At 47.2% G+C, this 21,224-nt stretch overlaps 1 protein-coding gene across 2 annotated transcripts; it reads right to left on the reverse strand.

Annotated features, from left to right (window-relative positions):
• Window positions 1-2,147: 2,147 nt before the first annotated feature.
• On the reverse strand, window positions 2,148-19,821 carry LOC118223175 (protein LYRIC-like). Of its 2 annotated transcripts, XM_035409406.1 has the most exons (10): window positions 18,812-19,820; window positions 18,074-18,172; window positions 14,689-14,791; window positions 13,140-13,208; window positions 11,751-12,005; window positions 10,993-11,067; window positions 10,463-10,552; window positions 6,621-6,724; window positions 4,584-4,674; window positions 2,148-2,592 (listed from the first exon to the last, which is right to left on the reverse strand). In XM_035409406.1, the coding sequence occupies exons 1-10, from the start codon at window positions 19,124-19,126 to the stop codon at window positions 2,537-2,539; spliced, it is 1,257 nt and encodes a 418-aa protein (XP_035265297.1). In that variant the 5' UTR covers window positions 19,127-19,820; the 3' UTR covers window positions 2,148-2,536. The 2 variants fall into 2 exon arrangements, with proteins under 2 accessions (XP_035265297.1, XP_035265306.1); XM_035409415.1 differs by lacking the exon at window positions 4,584-4,674 and having other exon boundaries at window positions 18,812-19,821.
• Between the last annotated feature and the right edge of the window lie 1,403 nt (window positions 19,822-21,224).

Raw genomic sequence — 21,224 nt, forward strand, 5'->3', positions numbered from 1 at the left:
CAATCGTCAAATTATGACATCTCGCAAAGAAAAAAAGAAAAAATCAAATCAGTGATGATGTCTGCAATGGGCAGTAGAATGCTGAGGGCAAAAATCACAGGTGAAGAGGGATGTGCCAGGCTTTCTGATGTAGAGTATACCGACCAAACTTCAGGATAAATAGAAACAATTAATTCTCAAGTCAACAACAACTTTCAGCCAACAAGCGTGAGCTGTATACCCATCCCCAAGGTGCAGTCACCACATAGATAAATACATACATACATAAATACATACATACCACATACATAAAGATTTCACATTATTCAGCAGTGTTCTGTGCAGTATCTGAATGCCATTTGGCAGGAGGCAAAGTGTTTATAAAATGTGAAGTTGGCTGTTTAAAATTGATTTAAAGAGGATATTTGAGTATTGTAAAAAAAAAATTATAGGTTTCTTCCTCTCAGTGGATATATCACTTCAGATTAACACTCTAGTCAATTTTAGCAAACAGAGAGCACACTTGTTCTTACAAAAGCAGCCGCAAGGAAGTTTAATCTCTAAGCACAAGAGAAGAGGCCGTCCCCATTCTGTGCATCTCGACAGCTAAATGAATCTCCAGGTGACACGTCGGCGGCAGGCACGAGCAAACTCGAGCACTCCGTGCATGTAGCTCCATACAGTGCCCTAGCAACAGGGCGCTTGGCAACAGCGGGGTGTTCCCACTGCACGGAAACAAGAGCAGGCTGCCCAGTCCACAGCGCTCCAAAGACCCTGCGCTCTTTCTCTGGACGCTCTGGGGCAGCAGCGCAGTATAATGGCTAAGGAGTTGGTCTAAAGGTCGCAGGTTCGATTCCCCGGTAGGACACCGCCGTTGTATCCTTGAGCAAGGTACTTAACCCGCACTGCTCCAGTATATATCCAGCTGTATAACTGGATGCAATGTGCGTCGCTCTGGATGAGAGCGTCTGCTAAATGCCTGCAATGTAATGACACTCACTCAAGTCCAGCGGTAACCAACCCTCTTCCCAGAGGTACACCGCACCGTAGGTTTCCACTCCAGCCCTAACAAAGCGCACCTCATTCAACAGCTAGAGGTCTTCACAAGCGGCTAATAAGCAGAGTCATAAGTGTGCCAGATTAGGGTTGGAATGAAAACCTGCAGGACGATCCAGTAAATCACCTGGAACGGGATTGGCTGCCGCCGCTCCAGCCACTCGGGCCAGCCAGCGCTGCTAGCGAGCGAATTAGCTTCTGTGAAGTTCCGTAGCTTCGATGCGAAATGCGATCGTCCGGTTCACCTGCGCCAGTGGGCACGAAAGGCAAACATCTCTTATCGACATCGCCGAACGCCAAGGCGCGTAACTCACGCCGAGGCGCCGAAGCGACCAGGCTAACGCTGCTAGCGCTGCTCTACGGCTCCGCGGCTAAACGCTACACAGCGGAGGCGTTCGTTTCCTGATCAGGCTCTTCGCTCACGCCGGAAGCACACCAACGCACACCTGCTCTCCGCGTGCGGCACCGCGGGGCCACTGGACTCGACATCAGGACCGATTTACGCGAAGCTCTGCGCTTATCCTGCCGTGGCCTGGCAGCAGCTCGGCACAAAGGCGCCCGGTGCTCAGCCAAGATTTAGATTCTATTCATCTGGAAAGAGAAGAACAGTATTCCAGCCCTGGTTGTTTATTCGTTTGCTAGTGTTCCAAAATGAATTGCACCAACAAAAAAGAAAGAAATAATAAAGCACATCTCTGTTGTAAAATAAAAAACTTACTGTAAAAAAAAAAAACCAAAAAAAAAAAGCCGAGAACAGAAATGCTCGGTGGAGTCACGCCTCCACAGGAAGTTGTTTTGTCTCACGCTGAATATAGCAGGGCCGTCGCCAGGGCGAGAGGGGGCCGCAGCAGCGGCGTGGGGGGGGGGGGGGGGGGGCGGAGTGTTAACCCGTGAAGTCAGCGCTCGGCTTCTTTCTGATCCGGCTCCTCGGTGGATCTGGGGGGGGGGGGGGGGGGGGGGGCTGGGTCGCCACGGTTACCACCCCATTTTTTGAGAGGTCCGCGCTCAAACGCGGCGATCTACGCCACGGCGGGTTTTCACAACCGGTGCTGTGGGGAAATGCCCCCCCCCCCCCATCACCCCCCCCCCCCCCCCATCACCCCCCCCCCACCCCGGTCGTGTTTCCTGCGGGTCTCTGAGCTCCAGATCCTTCTCTCAGCCAATGAATGGATCACCCCAGGGTGTGCCTGGGAATGGAACCTTCTGCACACTCATCCCTTTTTATCTCTCCCTCCATCACGCATTCTCGTTCTCCGTCCTCTCTTTCACCTGCTCTGTCATTCTTTCGTTTCCACGTCATGCTCCCATGCATTCTCTCTCTCTCTCTCTCTCTCTTTCGTTTTCCATTTCTCTCTCACACACTCGGAAACGCACACACACGCTAGCGATCTGCACTGGTAATTGTTCTTTGGCCAGCCCTTCTAAAAGCGAAGCTTTTCCCAGGTAAAGTAGAGACATCGTACTCCAACTGTGATCCACTTGGCCGCTTCAGGTGGCAATGTCAGGTTTCCTTCCTCATTCTCCTCTTCTTCTTCCTGTCTTTTTTACCATCGGGGTCTAGAAATAAATAAAAAAAGAGAAAGAAATGATGAGGTCATTCAGCCTGAGGGCAGTGTTCCAGAACACACACACACATACACATCCACAAATACAAATACAAACACATACACACACAGACACACACACAGACACAGAAACACACAAACACGCACACACAAAAACACACAAACACAGACACGCACGCACACAAGACATAGACACCTACACACACACACGCACACAAATACACAAACACGCATGCACACGCAGACACACACAGACATACATACACTTTCTGTCACACGCACAATGCAGGAGTGCACAGTTGACCAACTGAAGAGAAATAATGGTTCTAAGCTGTTTCAATTACGCCTATAAACAAATATGGCCGTCCTTGCTCACCCCTGCTCAACGTGATTTGCCAGTAGAAGGTCTAGAAATGGAGTGTCAAATCTAAGGACAGGTGTGGGTGTAGGTTTTTGTCTGAGCCCAGCACTAAGACACACCCCTTTTCAAATAACATAACATCTATAAGTCACCAAAAATCTTTTTGGGGAGGATTTGTTTTTATTTTTCATCATTAGCTTACAAATCAAATCAGCAATTTTATATGAGGACGAAACAACATTATTTGATTTAAAACTGTCACTTTCATTCAAAAACCTTCTGACCTGGAAGCGACACATCTTTGGAAGAAAGGTTCCAGAACAACAACAAAAAATGTTTAGTGGGGGTGGCGGGGGGGGGGGGGGGTTTGTCCCCGGATGGACGGACAGAGGTCTCCATGGCGACAAACTCATCCAAGAGAGAGCGGGGCGCAAAACGTACCTCACAAAAAAAAAACGGCGCGGGGTCCCCTAAACCCAGCGAGAGGATAAATCGGCTTCTCCCCAGAGAGCCGCACAGGGCTCAGAGAGGAATGGTGCCAGACAGCCAAGAAAGAAGAAGATTAAAAAATAAAAAATTTCCATGAGCCCAGAGCATAATTCCCGCCTCATGAATATGGAGGCAGGCGCGTTTCTGGCTCACGAGTTTTTCTGTGTCACAACAACAGAGTCGCTGCGATGTTGTTCCCCGGGGCCCCTCCCCCTCCCTCTCCCGTCGCCATGGTGAGTAAATAACGGCAGTTCCTGGTGACATCACTTCAGTGGAATCTCTGTGACTCGTCCGGAGTTCACGGAGGTCGACTCTGAGACAGCACACTGCACACGCTCAGATTAATTTCCTGTCGCCCCTTAAAGTCACATTATAACAGACTCAAGTTCCTACCCTAGTATAAACAATCACAAACAGAAACGAGCCAGAAGACTCTTCAGATGAAACGTGTTGCGTATGCAGCATTTCACAGACGTGCCACTTCCTCCGTGCTTGTTTCCACAACCCTGATGACCAGCTGGGTGCTCTGCAAAAGCGCAGATTACATCGTGACTCGGGTCCGTTCAGCACATGCACTTCCCCGACGAAGTAAGCAAAACACGGTCTTAAATTGTGAAAGGCTGACATATTGTGAAAGAGCTCTGACCATATGCAAAAAAGAAAATGCCAGGAAACTGCATCAAGAAGTAATGCGGTTCACCCCAGGAAGAGCATCTGGTACAGTCAGCCCAAGTGCACTTCCCTAAAAATATCTTCTCTTGCAGAAATACATTCTGCAGTGCCAAAATTATATGTGGCATGGCCAACCGTGTTTGCCTGCGTGTGGGTGTGTGTGTGTGTGTGCATGTGTGCGCGTGTGTGAATGTGTGTAAAAACTGGCGTCCAAGTCAACAGGGCTCAGAGCAGCGTTTGGAAAGAAAGTCGCTTCATTCGCAGTGTGGGTTGCATTAAGCGGCAGGTAAATCAACACGGTCGAGGACAGAGAGTCAGAAGCAGTCCTACTCTTAGCACTGGAGTCCTTGGAATATTTATATTTGCATTAATATTTAATTGAATGGTTCAGATGCTTTCATCCAAAGCATCAGCCCAGAAGGAGTTACGGTCAGGGAGCCAATCAGGCGTGCGGTTCTCACCGTCCGCGGATGTGGGCGTGGCCTTATTCTCCGCTCCCCGTTCGGTTGCCAGGTCATGACCCCCCCTCGTCTTCCTCCCCGGGCACTGACCCTGCAATGGTGCCAAAAAAAAAAGAAAAGAAAACCCCCCACTCCAGGTCAGGCACAGGTCCCTCCACAGTACCATCACAGGCAGCTGATTCAGCAGCCACGATAGGGATGAACACTGGGATACTCAAATCTGGCGCTCGGGGCCAGTAGTGCTGCTGGTTTTCATTCCTCCCGTCCAATCAGGAACTGGGGTAAACCTGAAGCGACAGGTGAGTTAAATCTCTGGCCAGTCAGTGGTGTTCATTGATTGGGTAGGAAAGAAAACCAGCAGCACTACTGGCCACAGGGGCTGGATCTGAGTAACCCTGGACTAACACTGGAGCACCAGGAACGTTGCTCTAGACCAGTGGTCTCCAGCCCTGGTCCTGGAGAGCTACAGGGTCTGCTGGTTTTTGTTTTCACCTTAAAATCAGCACCCGCTTGAGACCCAAGACACCGGGTGAGTTGAGTTAACTGTGTAATCAACTGCTCTAATTGATTGATGAAGTGCAGAGTCACTATGAAAACCAGCAGACCCTGTAGCTCTCCAGGACCAGGGTTGGAGACCACTGCCCTAGACTGAAGTCAAAGGAAAAACGATGAGCCAATCGGTTATTTAATCAACCAATCAAATAGTGAGCCACAATGCTTTCCCACAGACTGCCGACCGGTCCACAGGTGCGGAAGGAGTGGGAGGGGTCATGTATCTGGTTAGTCCTGCACTTTTATTAACAAACGAATCCGTGTTTCACAAAGTGCAGTAAAACTCCTGTTTTTCTGAGCGCAACAAATCACGGGTGTTTCATTTCCCATTTACATCAATGACAAAAAAAAAACGAACAGAAAGGACTAGAAGCCAGACAAAGGGTCACTTCCGTGTCCTAAGAGACAAGGGGGGGGAAGGGGGGGATAGGGTAGGTTTCCGTTCAGTCTCAACAGGACGTAAACCAGCAGAGCCACGACCACGGAAGGACGGGAGCGCTGTTTCCCTCGCGCGAAGCGACCAGCTGTTATTCGGGGCGAGGGCCAACGTGCATCGCCGATAAGTGCGGACCTCGTCCGTCTGAGAAATCCTGCTCTTCGCTGCGAAGCCCTTTTTAATAATTAAAGCCAGAACACACAAGAGGCCCCCCCCGCTCTCTCCCAGCCACAGTCCACGGTGAATCGCATCTTAATTAATAATTGAAGATTAACCACCATTGCATAATGCCCCTGGTTCAGCCTGCCGAACGTGCTTCTCCCAGAAGACAAACCGCAAAAAACCTCCTTGGCATCCTTTCTGACTGCGTTCAAGCTACATTAAGGGGACTTCCTCTCACTGTATAGCAGAGCTCCGTCTTTATTTGGGGGTGTTCCCGAGGGAGGGGTACAGCTGGCTGAAATGCGATGTGAAATAGGCCAGGAACAGCATTGAGTTAACTGGCCCTCTCCACAGGCCTCGTGGACGTTAAGCTTTCCTGCAAAGAGCCTAACTCTCTCACCCTGGGACAGAATTATGCCCACACGTACCATTAAAGGCTGGTTTTCTTTTCTGAACCGAGTTTAACCTCAAAAGAAATCCAACAGTTTTTTTCTATTTACATTGCTGCATTACTCTCCCCAAACACCCTCCAACAGCCTGAACGTAACATTACTTATAAAACTTACATGTTCAAATTTCGTGTTTTTTATTTATTTATTTTGTTACATTTTTTTTAGACACAATAAAAATTCTCGTTGAGCTCTATGTACTGTGATTGTCTCACGACTCTGCAAATAACAAGGGTCAGCTGGTTAGAAATCCCATGTGACAGAACAATGAAATTATTTTTTTGGGAGAATGGGTGAATGGAACACTTTAACAATTGCTGCTAACTGGTGTTATCGTTTGCAGATACAAGGTTTTGCTAATGAATTTTCAGAGGGGGGATGTTAATCCTTCACCTGGCATCCACAGTAAGGGCACAATCAGCACGCTTTTACACCCACCTGCCCCGCCTCCTGCCCCAGGGCACCGTCTTCCCCTGCCCAGTTACCCCACTCCTCTCTGGGAGGCTTCCAGTCCGACGTCTGGTCAAGTTCAGAGGGGTCCTCTGTCAACAGAAAGTAAACAGTGAAGCGTTCCCCGCCGGTTCACACTGAGCACACTGGAAACAAGCCTTACAGGGGACTGGACTGTTAACAGAACAAATGTATACATGGATCTGTCATCCATGTATACACTTCTTTTTCAATACCAAATAGAGCCTCACTGTGAAATGAAAACAAAATAAAAAAACAGAATGCTAACTACATGGTGCCAGTGTTTCCTAACAGTATCACTAATGTATATCTCTGTTGCCAATAGCAAGAGCAAAACTCCCACCAGTTTTGTACAAAAATCCAAATCAGCTCAAGTTGAGGCTCTTTGCAACATCCAAAATCACTGGGTTCTTCTGACTCAGTCGCTGACTTTGGAATTAAAACTGCTGTTTTGTTTGTGGTTGGCAGTTCGACAGAAATGTTTTTTTCTTTTTTTAAAATGTTAAAAAAAGTATAGAATCTTTATCTAGCTGTGACACCTGTGGTGGCTGGTGGATGTGATAACATTCCCAGAGGGGAACACAGTAATGATGATGTCATAATAATATTTACATATGAGGGGGGCGGAGCTTATCTAGGCCCGCCCACAGTGACAAGCCAACACATCGGTGATCTCAAACGGCAGTTCCATTGGGCCACATCATCTGCAGGTTTTTTGGGCAGTTTCAGTGCTTGAAGTGCTTGAATTAAGTCACTGACGGTGGCTACGGTGTCCACGCGCACAGCGCTGCCTAAATTGGCTGCTGGTTGAAACAAATCCGCACAGAAAAACTGCAGTGATGGCGGCCATCCAGGAGATCCCTGCTGCACAACGCAAAGCGACCTGAGGCAAGGACGTGGCTCGCTGGCCTTGGCTAATGCTCTCACAGGGACACGGAAAGAATGACTGAAAGCAGATAAGACTGGGGAAACACAACACAGAGCTCCATCACGAGCAACCAGAGCCATTCCTGAGAGTGCTCGTAGACACTAAGGATCGAACAATGCCCTCCTGGAGGTCTTTTAGTCCCCATTAGCCTCAAGGGGGCAGCACTGCATTCAAGAATCCCATCAGACCCCTGAATAGGGTGCGTTTTCGGAGCCTTCTGAAGCGTTCTTCTTCCGAACAAAGGGGACAGCAGGGAATTATGGGTCCCGAGTCGCTTTTTTAATCTTTAAAAATGATGGCCTATTTTCTTCAACGTGCTTGAGTTTATTCAGACAGAGCAAGTATTATCAGTCACAGCTGTTTCATAGACTGAGGAAGGAAGCCATTTCCTGGGGGGGGAGGGGGGGGGGGGTTAGGGTAAGTGCTATAGGTCACTCCCATTCTCTGGCTGCCCTATCAGGGAGCAAGCTCTTTGGGGTGGGAGGGGCCAAAATCTCTTACTAAACAGCTGCAGAAGCCATCGGGGGAATCGATTTCCACAGACACATAAATAACTATACTGCCTTACAAAAAATTAAAAAATTAAAAAGCTTCAAACTTTGTGTTCTGTGGCCCAGGGATGGCTGTGGTCAGGAAAGACTGCATGGGGCGTCTATGCCAGCAGCCAGCTCTGACGGAGCCAAAAACAACGAAAATTGTGTCACTGTCTTAAGAGCATATATTTACAGTACATTCCAGTATGAGTCAATTTCTTTAAGGGAAACATCAGCGCACTGGAAATGTGCTCCAGCCACAGAGCTACCGCTGCTCTTCAGAAGTGAGATTACAGGAATGTCAGGAACGGCAGGGAGAGGGTTAAGGATGGAGCGGGACAAATCCGGCTTATGGCAGGAGACTGCTTCTGGGCTGCACATCCAATCTCAGCTTTAACCCACAAAAATCTGGAAGTCCGGAGCTGGGGGGAGGGGGAGGGGGAGGGGGGTGTTGTGGAGAAATGCGAGCGACTCCTCCACCGCTAGGCTGGGGGTTCGAAAGGACAGTGGCGGGCGGGGCTGGGCGGGGCGGCTGGGGGAGGTGGGGGGTTCAGGGGAACTGAAGTACGCTATTTCAATTAAAGGTCGCTGATATGACCTTTTTTTCATTATTAGCACGTCTTCCTCTTGCTCGTGTATGAACAAGAAGACATTTACTGCGAATTTGAAAGCCTGGCTTCTCTTTGGCAGATGCTTTTGTTGTACAAAGGCCAGAAGTGACTCGCTGATTTGAGTCAAGCGTCGGGTTTTATGTGGAGGACAAAAAACATTTTTTGGTTCAAACGTGTCAGTGATTTTTCTTCTTCTTCTTCTTTTTTTTTTTTACATACTACCCCACCGCCGCCCTCGTAGACAGCTTGTAGCTACGTGTGTAAAAGTAAAAATGTGTGAACCTGGGGCCATGAAACAATAGCAAAGAAAGAGGAATGAGAACAAAGCGAGGGATATAAAAAAGAAGGAAAACAGGGAGGAAGATTAGAGAAAAAAGACAAATAAGACAGCCTGATGCCAATGCAATGTCAGTGATTGACACCTCTGCGGCTCCACCCAGTATGACGTCAATCAAAAACACTGTTCCATTACTACAAATAACACCACGTACAAATAACCCGGGTAACTGCCAGCACCAGATCTGCGTAATAAACAGTAAAACGTATTAATTAGTTACTAATTATGAAGCAAAAAGAACTCAGACAACACAAAAACAAGATAAACTCAGTCGTTCGGTATTCAACCAGATAGAGCGGTCTTGGCACAAATCAATATTCCAACAAAACAAAGATTGCTTAAACGAAACAAAATAGATAAATAAATAAATAAAGAGGATGAACAGGTTTGTAGCTTTTAACTGGAGTTCTAAGGCTGCTAAGAGTGGTCTGAGATCTAACCAGGATTTGACTGGGCGGTACAGTCATGTGATCTCCCGTTAGTGAAGAGTCAGAGTTCCTATAATGGGAATCCCCAAGACCTTGGAAAGCAGAATCAGGTGTCTTACCGCTGGGCTAAAACAAAAACCTGCACCCACACGGGCCCTTTCCGGATAGGACTGGACACCCCTGTTCTAGTGGCCTGCGGTTTCGGGGAGCTGCTTGCTCTGTAGGCTGGAGTTTTTGGGGTTCAGCCCCTCGCTGTGTTCAGGCAAAAATATTCACAGGCAATAGCAATCGCCCCTCTAGTCGGGAGACAGCCTTGAGACCGAGAAAAGGATTGTGGGTAATGTCCCAATGATACAATGGTCTGTCTTGGGTAGGGGTTGAATTTCACACCATATGAAGCTGACTCATCACATCACAGATGTGCTGCTATCCCAGCCTTGGGCATGGGTCAAACAAGTGTTTTTTATTAAACTTTTCATATCCGTTCGTGGTCATTGGCGACGTGTGAAAATGATTACTATGCTTCTGACGACCCCTGCTGGCTACCAGCGGAACTGCACCTTGGATGTTCAGATCCTACCCAGTCCAGAATAATAGCACTTGCATGACTGGGATCCTCTAAACAGGCAAAGCATTAGCAGATTATACGGCACTTGCTGCTAGTGAAGCCCATCGTATCAACAAAGAGAGACCGACAAGAGCTGAAGAGATGGCACTCGTCAGTACACTTCAGTAAAGTCCCTCACTTTTTCAGTCTCTTACAGTGTGGCCAGTGACTGTTACTAAGACATAATACAAAAACAAAAAAATAATAACATTATATGAAAATACTTCAGACATTAAACATATAAAACACACTCACTACAATCAGCGAGAGCAGAGACTGGAGGACCTCACACTGTGTGTGTGTGGGGACCTCACACCGTGTGTGTGTGTGTTTGCGGTCGTGTCGTGGAGACGCCGCTCTCTCACCCAGACTCAGCCAGGCGTCCTCCACGCCCAGAGACGCCGTCTGAGCGCTCCACTCCTCCCGGGGAGCACTCGGAAGCGATGAGCCGTTGCCTGGGTTACCGAAAGAAGGAACACGTTTCTTTATAAATAGCCGCAAGCGAAAGAAAGATACGTTTTTATTTATTTAATTTATTTTTTTTACAGCATGAATGTTTCAGGTGCCCTTTGCTGTTGTCTATCGTAAAATTGCATGAGGTTCATTTTCAATATCTGAGCTGATTTCAGCTGAGGTCAACACACTATTTCCCACTCTTAAAGGAGGCTTATCATTATCACATTATTTCATACTGTTTTGTTCATTCAGCTAGTTCACGTTACCCTTGCATAACAATAATAATAATAATAATAATAATAATAGTAATAATAAGAATAACCCGTTCGTGTACAAACACTTCCTGCCAAAACCAGGAAGTGCAATTAAACTTCCCGCCAAAACCAGGAAGTGCAATTCAGCGCAATCAAACTCACCAACAACCTGCCACCCTACTCACCAAAGTCAGAAGACAGGTCAGGGACAGTCCCGAACGTGACAGGCTCGGCCTTCACGTCTTTCGAATCCCACGTCCCTGGGAGGCACAGCAAAGGCGAGCTCTCAGGACGCGTCCTCAAACAGAGCAGGACTGCTGATCTGAGATCAGTTTACCCTTTTAACTCACAATGGACATGGTTTGGCAAATGGACAAAGGAGACCTGATCTTGGACCAGTGCTCTGTGCCATCGAAACCCTTCCTGAATACGGGTCCACTTGTAATCGAAACCCACGCGAGCGTGAACCAGCTGACTGAGCATGCCCGCCCCAAAGATTCTTTAGACACACCAGATGTTCAGCTCCGTATTTTTAAAACTCACTAAAGCTCTGCTTCCCCTCTCCAAAAATGTTGCGGTTCGATGCATCCTCTGAAAACTGATCACGGCACCATGACCAAGGACAACGCTATGGCAACGGAGGTTCTGTACTGCAGCAAAGTGCAGGAAACTTCTGCAGTTACGGCAGACGGAAGGGCCACAGGAGCTGAGTGCTGCCCAACCCTGTTCCTGGGGGCCTACCGTCCTGTAGGTGTTCACTTCTCAACCCAAACAAAGCACACCTCATTCATCGGCTAGAGATCTCATTGAGCTGATAATTAGTAGAATCAGGTGTTCCAAATTAGGGTTGAAATGAAAGCTTACAGGACAGTAGATCTCCAGGAACAGGGCTGGGCAGCCCGGGTTAATAGACTCGGTGGCGGTGCCCGGTGTTAGTACTGACCCACGTGTGAGAAGATGTCCTCCTCCAGCCCACTAGGGGGCGCCCACTCCACCGCCCTGCGGCTCGTCTTCTCCGCCTTCCCCGGCTCCTGGGGCCGCCCCTCTCTCCGGGGGGGGCCCCCAGTGGACCGGGCCTCCGGGCCCCGCGGCTCCCCCCCCGACGGGCGTGGCTGCCACTCCCCCTCCGGGTGGGGCGGGACGTTCCAACGAATCTCCGCCATCGGGGGGCGCTGTTGGGACCCCCCTCTGGGATTCTCTGTGAGGAGGGGGAGAGTGAGGCAGCTGTTAAAGGTCAAACAGCCCCGCCCCCCCTCCCTACACAATGAAATGTTCAGTGTTAATTCAACTCTAACAAAGAGTCCAACAGAGAACACACAGACCAGGGCTGCCCAACCCTGTTCCTGGAGATCTACAACCCTGTAGGTTTTCCCTCCAACTCAGACAAAGCACACCTCATTCAGCAGCCAGAGATCGCATTGAGCCGCTGATAAGCAGAACCAGGTGTGCCAAATTAGGGGTGAAATGAAAACCTACAGGACGGTAGATCTCCAGGAGCAGGTTTGGGAACCACTGCCCTAGCTGTTAAATGAGCCTTGCGCTTTGGAGCGAAAACCTACAGGACAGTAGATCACCGGGAACAGGGCTGAGCAGCCCGGAGACAATCTCTAATCAGAGTGAAATGCGCTCTGTCAGAGATGAATGAACGGATAATTTTCCTGCGCAATTGCCCTGAATAAAGCCCCCCGTCTGCTGGCTAACTGCCCATCTACCCCCCCCCCCCCCCCAGCTGCTGGTCCATCCCGGCTGACTCATAGTGCAGCTGCAGCTGATCCGGCCCCTGGAAGAAAACAGCACTGACTGACTGTGTGCCAGGAAAGTGTGCCACTTAGGGTACTGGGTACACAGTCCGGGTCTCAGCACAGCAAGACACAAAACATACTGCCGCTAACTAGCATTCTCTCTCTCACACACACTGGCCTTAAAAACCCCATCCGCTCTTTATCGCACTTATCGTACGTCGCTTTGGATAACAGCGCCCGCCAAATAAACGTGATGTGTGATGTAAGACGTCGCGGTCCAGTCCTGGAGGCCCAGAACGTCTGCAGTCGCTTTTCCGACTTCCTTTTGACCGGCTACCATTTTTTTAGCCTTGAGAACAAGGCGCCAGGACTCTACAGCTAACCAGAGACTTAAATGAAGCACTTCAGAGCAGAAACTCGCTACAATCAGCAGACGCTGCAGCCCTCCAGGACTGGAGTTTGAGATGGGTGCCGCACATTTGGGCTGGTCCACCCAACTCTCTGCACAGCCACACAGTCACGCCCCCCTACTTTTCTCTCCCTCCCCCTCTTCTCTCCTGCATCACCTCTTTCTCACCGGTGACACTTACCTTTTCTCTTCATCCGCTCCTTCCTCATCTGCCTCTTCTCTCTGCTGCTCATCTTCCTCTCCCAAACCCCTGGGGTAAAGACACACATCAACTGCCCCTCACAAAAACACACAACAGCCCCTTACAAAAACACACAACTGCCCCTTACGAAAACACACATCAACTGCCCCTTACAAAAACACACATCAACTACCCCTCACAAAAACACACATCAACTGCTCCATACAAAAAACACACACGGACTTCCCGAAAACAATTATGCAAATATTTATAAATTTATGGCATTCTGAAGGAAAAACAAAACAAAATTAAGTTAAAATAAGTTGTGAAGAGAATAATATTTTCTTTGGTTTTTAGTAAGGTTTAGATTTTTTTTTTTTTACAACATAATTACCACTCTCTTCTCAAGCTTCTACACTATCATTACCATTAAATATCTTCTGTTACACATTTAAGGAAACTCTCAGTGTTAAGATTAAAGGCTAAAAATGATACATGTCTTCAGCGAAAATTCGTGTACTCTATTTTATATTTATTTTTATAATATACGTTTTTGCACAGGGTGCACAGAAACTCCCAAACAGAAGCAATTTCCAGGTCCCCAAAATGAAGAACAAGACCAAAAAGACAGCATTGATACAAGAATATTTAACTCATTTTAAAATAAAAATGCCCTCACTCACTGCTGAGCTTCTGACATAAAGCCCTTAGCCACGCTAATGTTTCCCATAATACATGGGTCAATCTGCACGCTAAGTAACCCTCCAGTAAATCGGTCCCTTGGTATAAGGGGCGGCAGTGTGGTATAACGGGTAGGGAACTGGTCTCGTAACCAAAAGGTCAGAGGTTCGATTCCCGCTGTACTCTTGAGCAAGGTACTTAACCTGCAGTACATATCCAACTGTATAAATAGCTGCTATGTAAATGCTGTGTAAGTTGCTCCGGATAAGTGCGTCTGCTAAATGCCTGTAATGTAATGTATAAAAGGGGCGTGGCTAGGGGTGTTTAATAATGGCTGTATGCTACGGAATCCTTCGGCGGCGCTTAATCGAGTTGCCATGGTAACCATAATTTGAAACGTACAGTAATCTTAGCGCACGGTAAGGAGAAAAGAATGCTCTCGAGCCGCGAGGCGCGAAGTGATGTCTAAGCGACGGGTTGGGCCCGCCTCGTTATTTTACTGCGCTCAAGTACTGGAGTGAGCCAGCGTAGTTTATAGAGCTGACAGAAAACAAACACTGAGGTAATTTGTCAGAACAAAAAAACCAACAGCAGAGCAGCCTTGCAGGACCGGAGTTGTGCAACAATAATATTTTAAACTATTTTGGTGATTGACTGATTCACTGACTGACTGCTTTACAGATTTACTGACTGATTGATTGGTGTGATTCACCAACTGATTGGTGAATAAGCTGTCTGACCTACTGACTGCATTAATGTTTCACTGATTGATGACTGGTTGACTGGTTTAAATCACTGATTGGTTGATTGGTTAATTGGTTGACGGACTGACTGACTGACTGATAGTTTGATTGACAGTGTGACATACCAGTCTCCTCTTCCTCAGTCCTGTCCTTGGTAGAGAACAGGTCATTGGACAGCAGAACGACTCTCTTCTCCGAAACATCAGTCTTCCTTTTCTTTTTCTTAGGCTAAACACAACAGGGAAAAGGAGATCAGAGAACTATCACCAATGTCTCACAACACCCAGATCAGGAGACTCCAACCCTGGTCCTGGAGAGCCACAGGGTCTCTACTGGCTTTTGTTTTCACCTTTAAAACCGGCCCCCAATTCAGACCCAAGTAACCAGGTCAAGTGAGTTAACTGTGTAATCAACTGCTGTAATTGATTAATTAAGCACAGAGTAACCACGAAAACCAGCAGACTGTGTAGCCCTCCAGGATCATGGTCGATGACCACTGACCCAGATCCAGCCATGCACACAAACTCATGGTAGCAGTAGCACTGAATGACAGGTGTTGAGTGTTCAAAATGTCTCCGTTTGTATTTCTGTCGCTTTTCTATAGTTAAACTGAAGACAGTCTGCTTGTGTTCTTCACACAGTGCATGAGAAGGACAGGAGGCAACTCATCTCATCCTCTCTCTTCTTCCTCTTCAGCCCTCACATTCTGTTCATCAGAATGTTTTTTTTTTTAACACTCTAAGCCAGAGATAGTCAAATACAGGGACTGATGTAAAGCTGATGTAATCTCTGGCCAATCAGTGCCATTATTGGACTACGGACTATCAGTATCAGTACTGCTGATTGGCCAGATTTGAGTATTCCTCTTCTAAGGTCATCTGAGGGCATCGTAACATGAATGGCTTGGTTTTCTTTTGCATCTTTACTCGCTGCTTCTGTCTGTCAGTATTAGTGATCAAATCATTTTGTTATGGGTCTGATATTATGTTACACGGGGGGCTTTTATTAGTTAATTGGAGGATGGGGCGATTTAATTTAGGCCATATTTACCCCATATTCTCTTTGCTGTCTCTCTGGAGTCCCCCTGCCAGCACACACACACACACACACACCATCCACCCAGCCTCCCACACACACACACACACACACTACACCCACCCACATACACACACACACACACACACACACACACACTACACCCACCCACCTATCCACCCATGCACACACACATGACACACACACACACACGCATACACTGGTCACTTCTTACAACGCCAGATTCAAAAATCAGCATTTTTTACAGTGTAGAAATGTGATGTGGTACTTTAAAAGCACAATCACACATTGGGCAGATTTACAGCACCAGTCCTAATGAAGACCTTCCTAATAGCCTCTGATTACAGATCTATGTAATACTGACAGGATCCCTGAGACACAACGGCAGGGAGTTACTGTGTATAACCAATGGGACCCCAGAGAGACCACAGCAGTCTGTATAACTGACAAGAGAACAGAGGGGGAACGAACTCCCTGCTTCTCTACGAGCCACTCAGCCACTGCCCGTCTTCCACCGTTGTCTGACCCATCTCTTCAGACTGTACCTGACCTAACTAACTATCAAAACTCTGCAGGACGGTCCCAATCTAGGATCGCTCTTATCACTTGCACGCTTCTGCTTCTAGACTAAATGACGAATGTCCGGAGACGTCGCAAACTGCTACGCTATTAGCGCCGCGGAGTCCCGTTTAGCTAGCCCGGAATTCCGAGAAGCTACGTAGCCCAGCTGGCGAATCGGTCATCACGTCGCTCGCGCGGACTCGCGTTTGTCAGTTCATTAACGGCTTAATGGGCATAAATTATTCAAAGGGGGGAGAAAGACGGTGTAGCATCGCTTGCCCCTCGGTCTCCCGCGAGTGAGACAAACAAAAGGGAACACAGAACCTCATCCAGCTGTCATATCATCCCGCCGTCTAAGAGCGGGAGCCGCACGGCGATGTTCAGCGCCGTCCACATCCGCGGCGTGTTTCGCCCCCGCTGTCCAAGAGCGCCAGAAAACTATTTAAACTGCCGGGTCTACCGCTGTGCTTTCACCACTCGTGCTTTAGACAGCCTGTCACGTCTGCGTTTGTACAACTGCACTTAATGACAACCCTTCGGCTGTTTGATAGCCAAACCCCGTGTTTAATTGAAAATGGAACCGTTATCTATAATAATAAGTCCATGCACTTATATAGCACTTTTCTCACACTCGAAGCACTTTACGGGGATAAGGAGGGGGACACTTCACTTGCCTCAACCACCACCAACGTGTTGCACATCAACATTTTGCCCCAGAAAACACACCCCACATCAGCTGAGACTCAATAATTTAGGCAGGACACTAGGGAACCCCCCTAATCATCACAATGAGTGTTCTGGGATCTTTTATGACCACAGTGAGTCAGTTTAATATCTCATCGGAAAGACAGAGTCTCCTACAGTACAGTGTCCCCATCACAGCACTAGGGTTTATTTGACCAGAGGAAAGATTGCCCCCTGCTGGCCCACCAACACCACTCCCAGCAGCAACTCAGTTTTCCCAGGAGGCCTCCCACCCAAATACTAACTAAGCACACACCTGCATAGCTGCTGATATGGCCATATCGCCAAAACTTATTTTAACATTCAGAGATTTAACACGAAGGGGGAGGCACCTGTCCTTGTGTGTGCGTACAAATGTGCATGTGGGTGTGTGCATGTGACTTTTTTTTTTTTTTTTAAACCACACTCTTGTATGTTCTATAATTCATCTTTATTTGAACAACTGAACCCAATTAATGTTCAGAAGACATGGAATCTCAATGGGCCAATTGCATTGTGTTTAGTTGAAGTTTAAACAACAGGTTTAAACCTCGAGACTAGAGAACTACATTACAATTGGAACAGCTAATCCTTATTCCACATCTTTGGATAGCTATTCCAGTTGTAATGCAATTTGGTGGTCTAAACTCCAGCTGAGCAGACTGCAGTTGACCCAGTATGTCCCCACAAAACACTATTTGAAACATTCAGCAACGTATGAAGATTAGCCTGACCGGATGTAAACCGATCATTATGACCAAATGTGTAAAAAATAATAATAATCTGGACACAAAATGAAAAAATATTTAAACAATCAGTGGTCACTGGGTCCCTATCCCAGGGTCCAGATAGAGAGGCCTTAGAGAGAACTGAAATTGAACTTCAGGAACTGAATTTGAAAGTGCACTGTACTTGCATCCTTAAAAATAAATTAAAAGTGAAAATTGAATGCAAATCAATTTCATATTTACATTCAATTTCAATACAAATCAAAGTCGTGCCATTGACATCCAGTTCTTAAATACAATAATTCAGTGTTATCATCCAATACAAGTTCAAGATACGCAATTCAAATGCACTCTCTACTTGCACTGATTTATGCCTACACTAGTCCCAAGGCAGAAAATCGCTGTCAGAACCATAGACCTGCTAATATTGCGTGCGTTATACCTTCAAAGGTTTGCCGTCTGGGCGAGCAGGACTCCGTGTGGCCTCGCTGTCTGCAATACTGCCGTCAGGCGCGGCGGCCGGATGCCCGTTTGGCTGGTCCTGTGAAGAAATAAAATGCGCTGAAACTTGCCCTAAAATCAAGTCAACAAGAACAAAAAGCATCAACGGGCGCAGCAATGGCAGTAGTAATTACGGCTGCTGATTATTGCCATTGGTCATGCTGAAGAGCGGGCTAATGGAAACGCATATAGCCTAATTAGCCCACGTCCACCGCGCTGACACGGACGCAACAAAGAGAAATAACCGCTTCTCTCTCGTTGCTTATTGCAACCCGTCGTGTGGGACAATGAAAATCTTACACGAAGCCCATTTCGAAGCGCCGTTATTATGCTTATTGAAGGGTGAACTCGCCAGACAGAGCTCCAAGGGGAAAACAAACCACACAAACCAACTGAAAATGAGTAAATTAACGACCTGACACAAAGTGACATTAATGGCAAAATAAAATAAAATAAATTTCCAACATTTTATTGAATTTTTTTTTTTCAAATTTATAAAGATATACACGTTTCTGACTTGAATTATTGTTCACACTATGTGGTGATAAGTTACCATCTTGTCTAAGCTATGGTCCTGGCTATTTAAAATACAGATTATACGAACTTGCAATAATGTTAATAATGCATATTATTAATGATGATGATGACGGGGATGATGATGATGATGATGATGACATACTCTCTCCTTCTCTTTTCTTTTTTTCTTTGTTGGGTCCTGTCTGCTCCTTTTCACCGTCAGGCGAAAGGGTGTTTGCAGGACTTGTTCGAGGGAGACGTCTGCATTGTTGAAATCGACAGTGAAGGTGGAAGAAATCCCACGCTGTCCACGTCTCCTGAACGAAACAATAACAAAGAAAACCACACCCCCAAGCAGCACGGAGACAAGAGTTAAAAAATTGGAACCGATCCACTGTTGGACGATTTCGGACAGCACTGATCCGCGAAAAATGTCTTGTCCAGCTTCGAAAACCGAGCGCACAAGTAAACCGAACATTTTTTCCTATTCAGTTCTTGAAAGGTAATGAGGCGAATGCTTCTTGATTTCTCAAAATGAAACTATCGGAAATTCAAATTCCAAGGAATATGTGGTGCATTTCAAATGCTTTCTTTCAGGGTTTTCTATACTTTTTCAGCATTATTTCGGAGGGCTTCACATCACCCAAAGAAAAAAAAATCCAAGACGTCAAACCGTTAGTCGTTGCCACCATGACAATGTGATGGAGTTGGGTCCTCAAAATAAACACGTTCTAGCTGCGCAATTGAACGCCAATATCTCGATCGGACTGGAAAGTCAACAAAAAACGCAACTGCGTAAATGTTTTAGGAATAAGAACGCCGAGAGATTGACGGTGGCCATCAAAGTCCAATAATAAACCGTTAGTGGCAAATCCGGTGTCTGCTGTCGCCTGTCTCCCTCCTCGCTGCGATTGGTCGTCTGAAATACAGTTGCAACGTTTTGTACATTACGTTATCAGTGATTATGGGCTGTTAAGGGAGACCCAAGATCAACACAGACGTGGTTTGTAAATCACGCCATTTTTTAAAAAGATAAAATGATTTCCCTGTGTCGGTTTGAAAATACACACGTAATCACAATGCATTCGTTTTTCGCGCACTATTACGCGTCGGCTTTTACCACGAGCAGTTGCTCAAAATTAGAAGCATCATCGCCTCTTTGTCTGGGTGATCAGCCGGGACCCCAGTTAGAGCTACCAGCAAAAAAAAAAAAAAAAAAAAATCATTTCTCTATCCGCGACCGCTAGGTGGCATCAGAGTATTGTTGATTTGAGATAATGTCTGTCTTGCTGAAACGGTACAATTTCTTCAGTAATTCCGGGGGGTGTTTTTAACCGTAGTTTTGTGGCCCATGCTGGGGAAGGACTCAATATATCAGACCTTCATTCTTTTTTCCCCTTCATTATTATTTGTCCATGCCAGTTTGAGAACTGTTGCTTTGGAGTTACCTGAAGACCTGTGGTTCCCAATCCTGTTCCTGGATCTACCGTCCTGTAGGTTTTCACTCCATCCCTAACAAAGCACCCCTCATTCAACAGCTAGAGATTCCATTGAGCTGCTAGAATCAGGCGTGCCAAATTAGGGTTGAAATGAAAAAGACAGCATATCTCCATGAACAAGGGTTGACTAAGAACCCCCGAATCTCCCCATACCCACCACTGTAAAGATGGCAGATAGTCAGAAACCTCTGTATTTAAAATATCCTTTCAGCACACACACAAAAACAGTCAAGGCCAATCATCAACATATACAAAGGTAGAAACTATGGAGTAGGGCTGTCCAGCCCCTGTTCCTGGACATCTACCGTTATTTAGGTTTTCATTTCAACCTTAATTTGGCACACCTGACTCTATTAATTAGCAGCTCAACAAGATCTCTTGCTATTGGACGAAGTGTGCTTTGTTAGGGTTGGAGTGAAAACCTATAGGACGGTAGATCTCCAGGAACAGGGCTGGGCAGCCCTGTGCTGGAGGAACTCTTTATCATCGCGTTGCAGGTACGGACTCTCTTAGGCCTGTATGTACGCTGTGTGGTTTCCTGTGGACACGCCAGGCTGAGACACCAGGGAGCTGAGTAGATTGGCGGGTGCACAGTGGAAGGGATTTCTGGGGGGGGGGGCTCCGGCAAGGCACGCTCCAAGCAGAGGAGGGGATGAATATTTACAACTTCCTGTTCCGTGACAGGAACTCGCTGTTCCAGCGAGGATGTCGCGGAAGAGACTGATAAAACTCGCCCTGCCAGCACCTCTGCGTTTTTTTTTTTTTTTCACGCCGCTGGTTTTCTTCGCGGCGGTGGCAGTTTTCCCATGATGCACCCTGCTGGCGGAGCCATTTTAACACGTCCCGTCGGGTCAGTGGTCGCCTCCACTTGCCTCTGATCTGGCCCTGTCCGCCAGACGGCTCGATCTGATAGGCTACTTCGCTGTAAGTCGGCACGGTGGATGACCGAGAGACAAGCACAAGAAATAAGGGGGGGGGGGGGGGGCGGGGGGGGAAGGGGGGAGAGAGAGGATTCTCTCTTCCTTATCTGATGGGATTGGCTCCAACTTTATTACAATATTTTATCATTTCAAATTT

Source organism: Anguilla anguilla, chromosome 1, assembly GCF_013347855.1.
Source record: "Anguilla anguilla isolate fAngAng1 chromosome 1, fAngAng1.pri, whole genome shotgun sequence".
Lineage (NCBI taxonomy): Eukaryota > Metazoa > Chordata > Actinopteri > Anguilliformes > Anguillidae > Anguilla > Anguilla anguilla.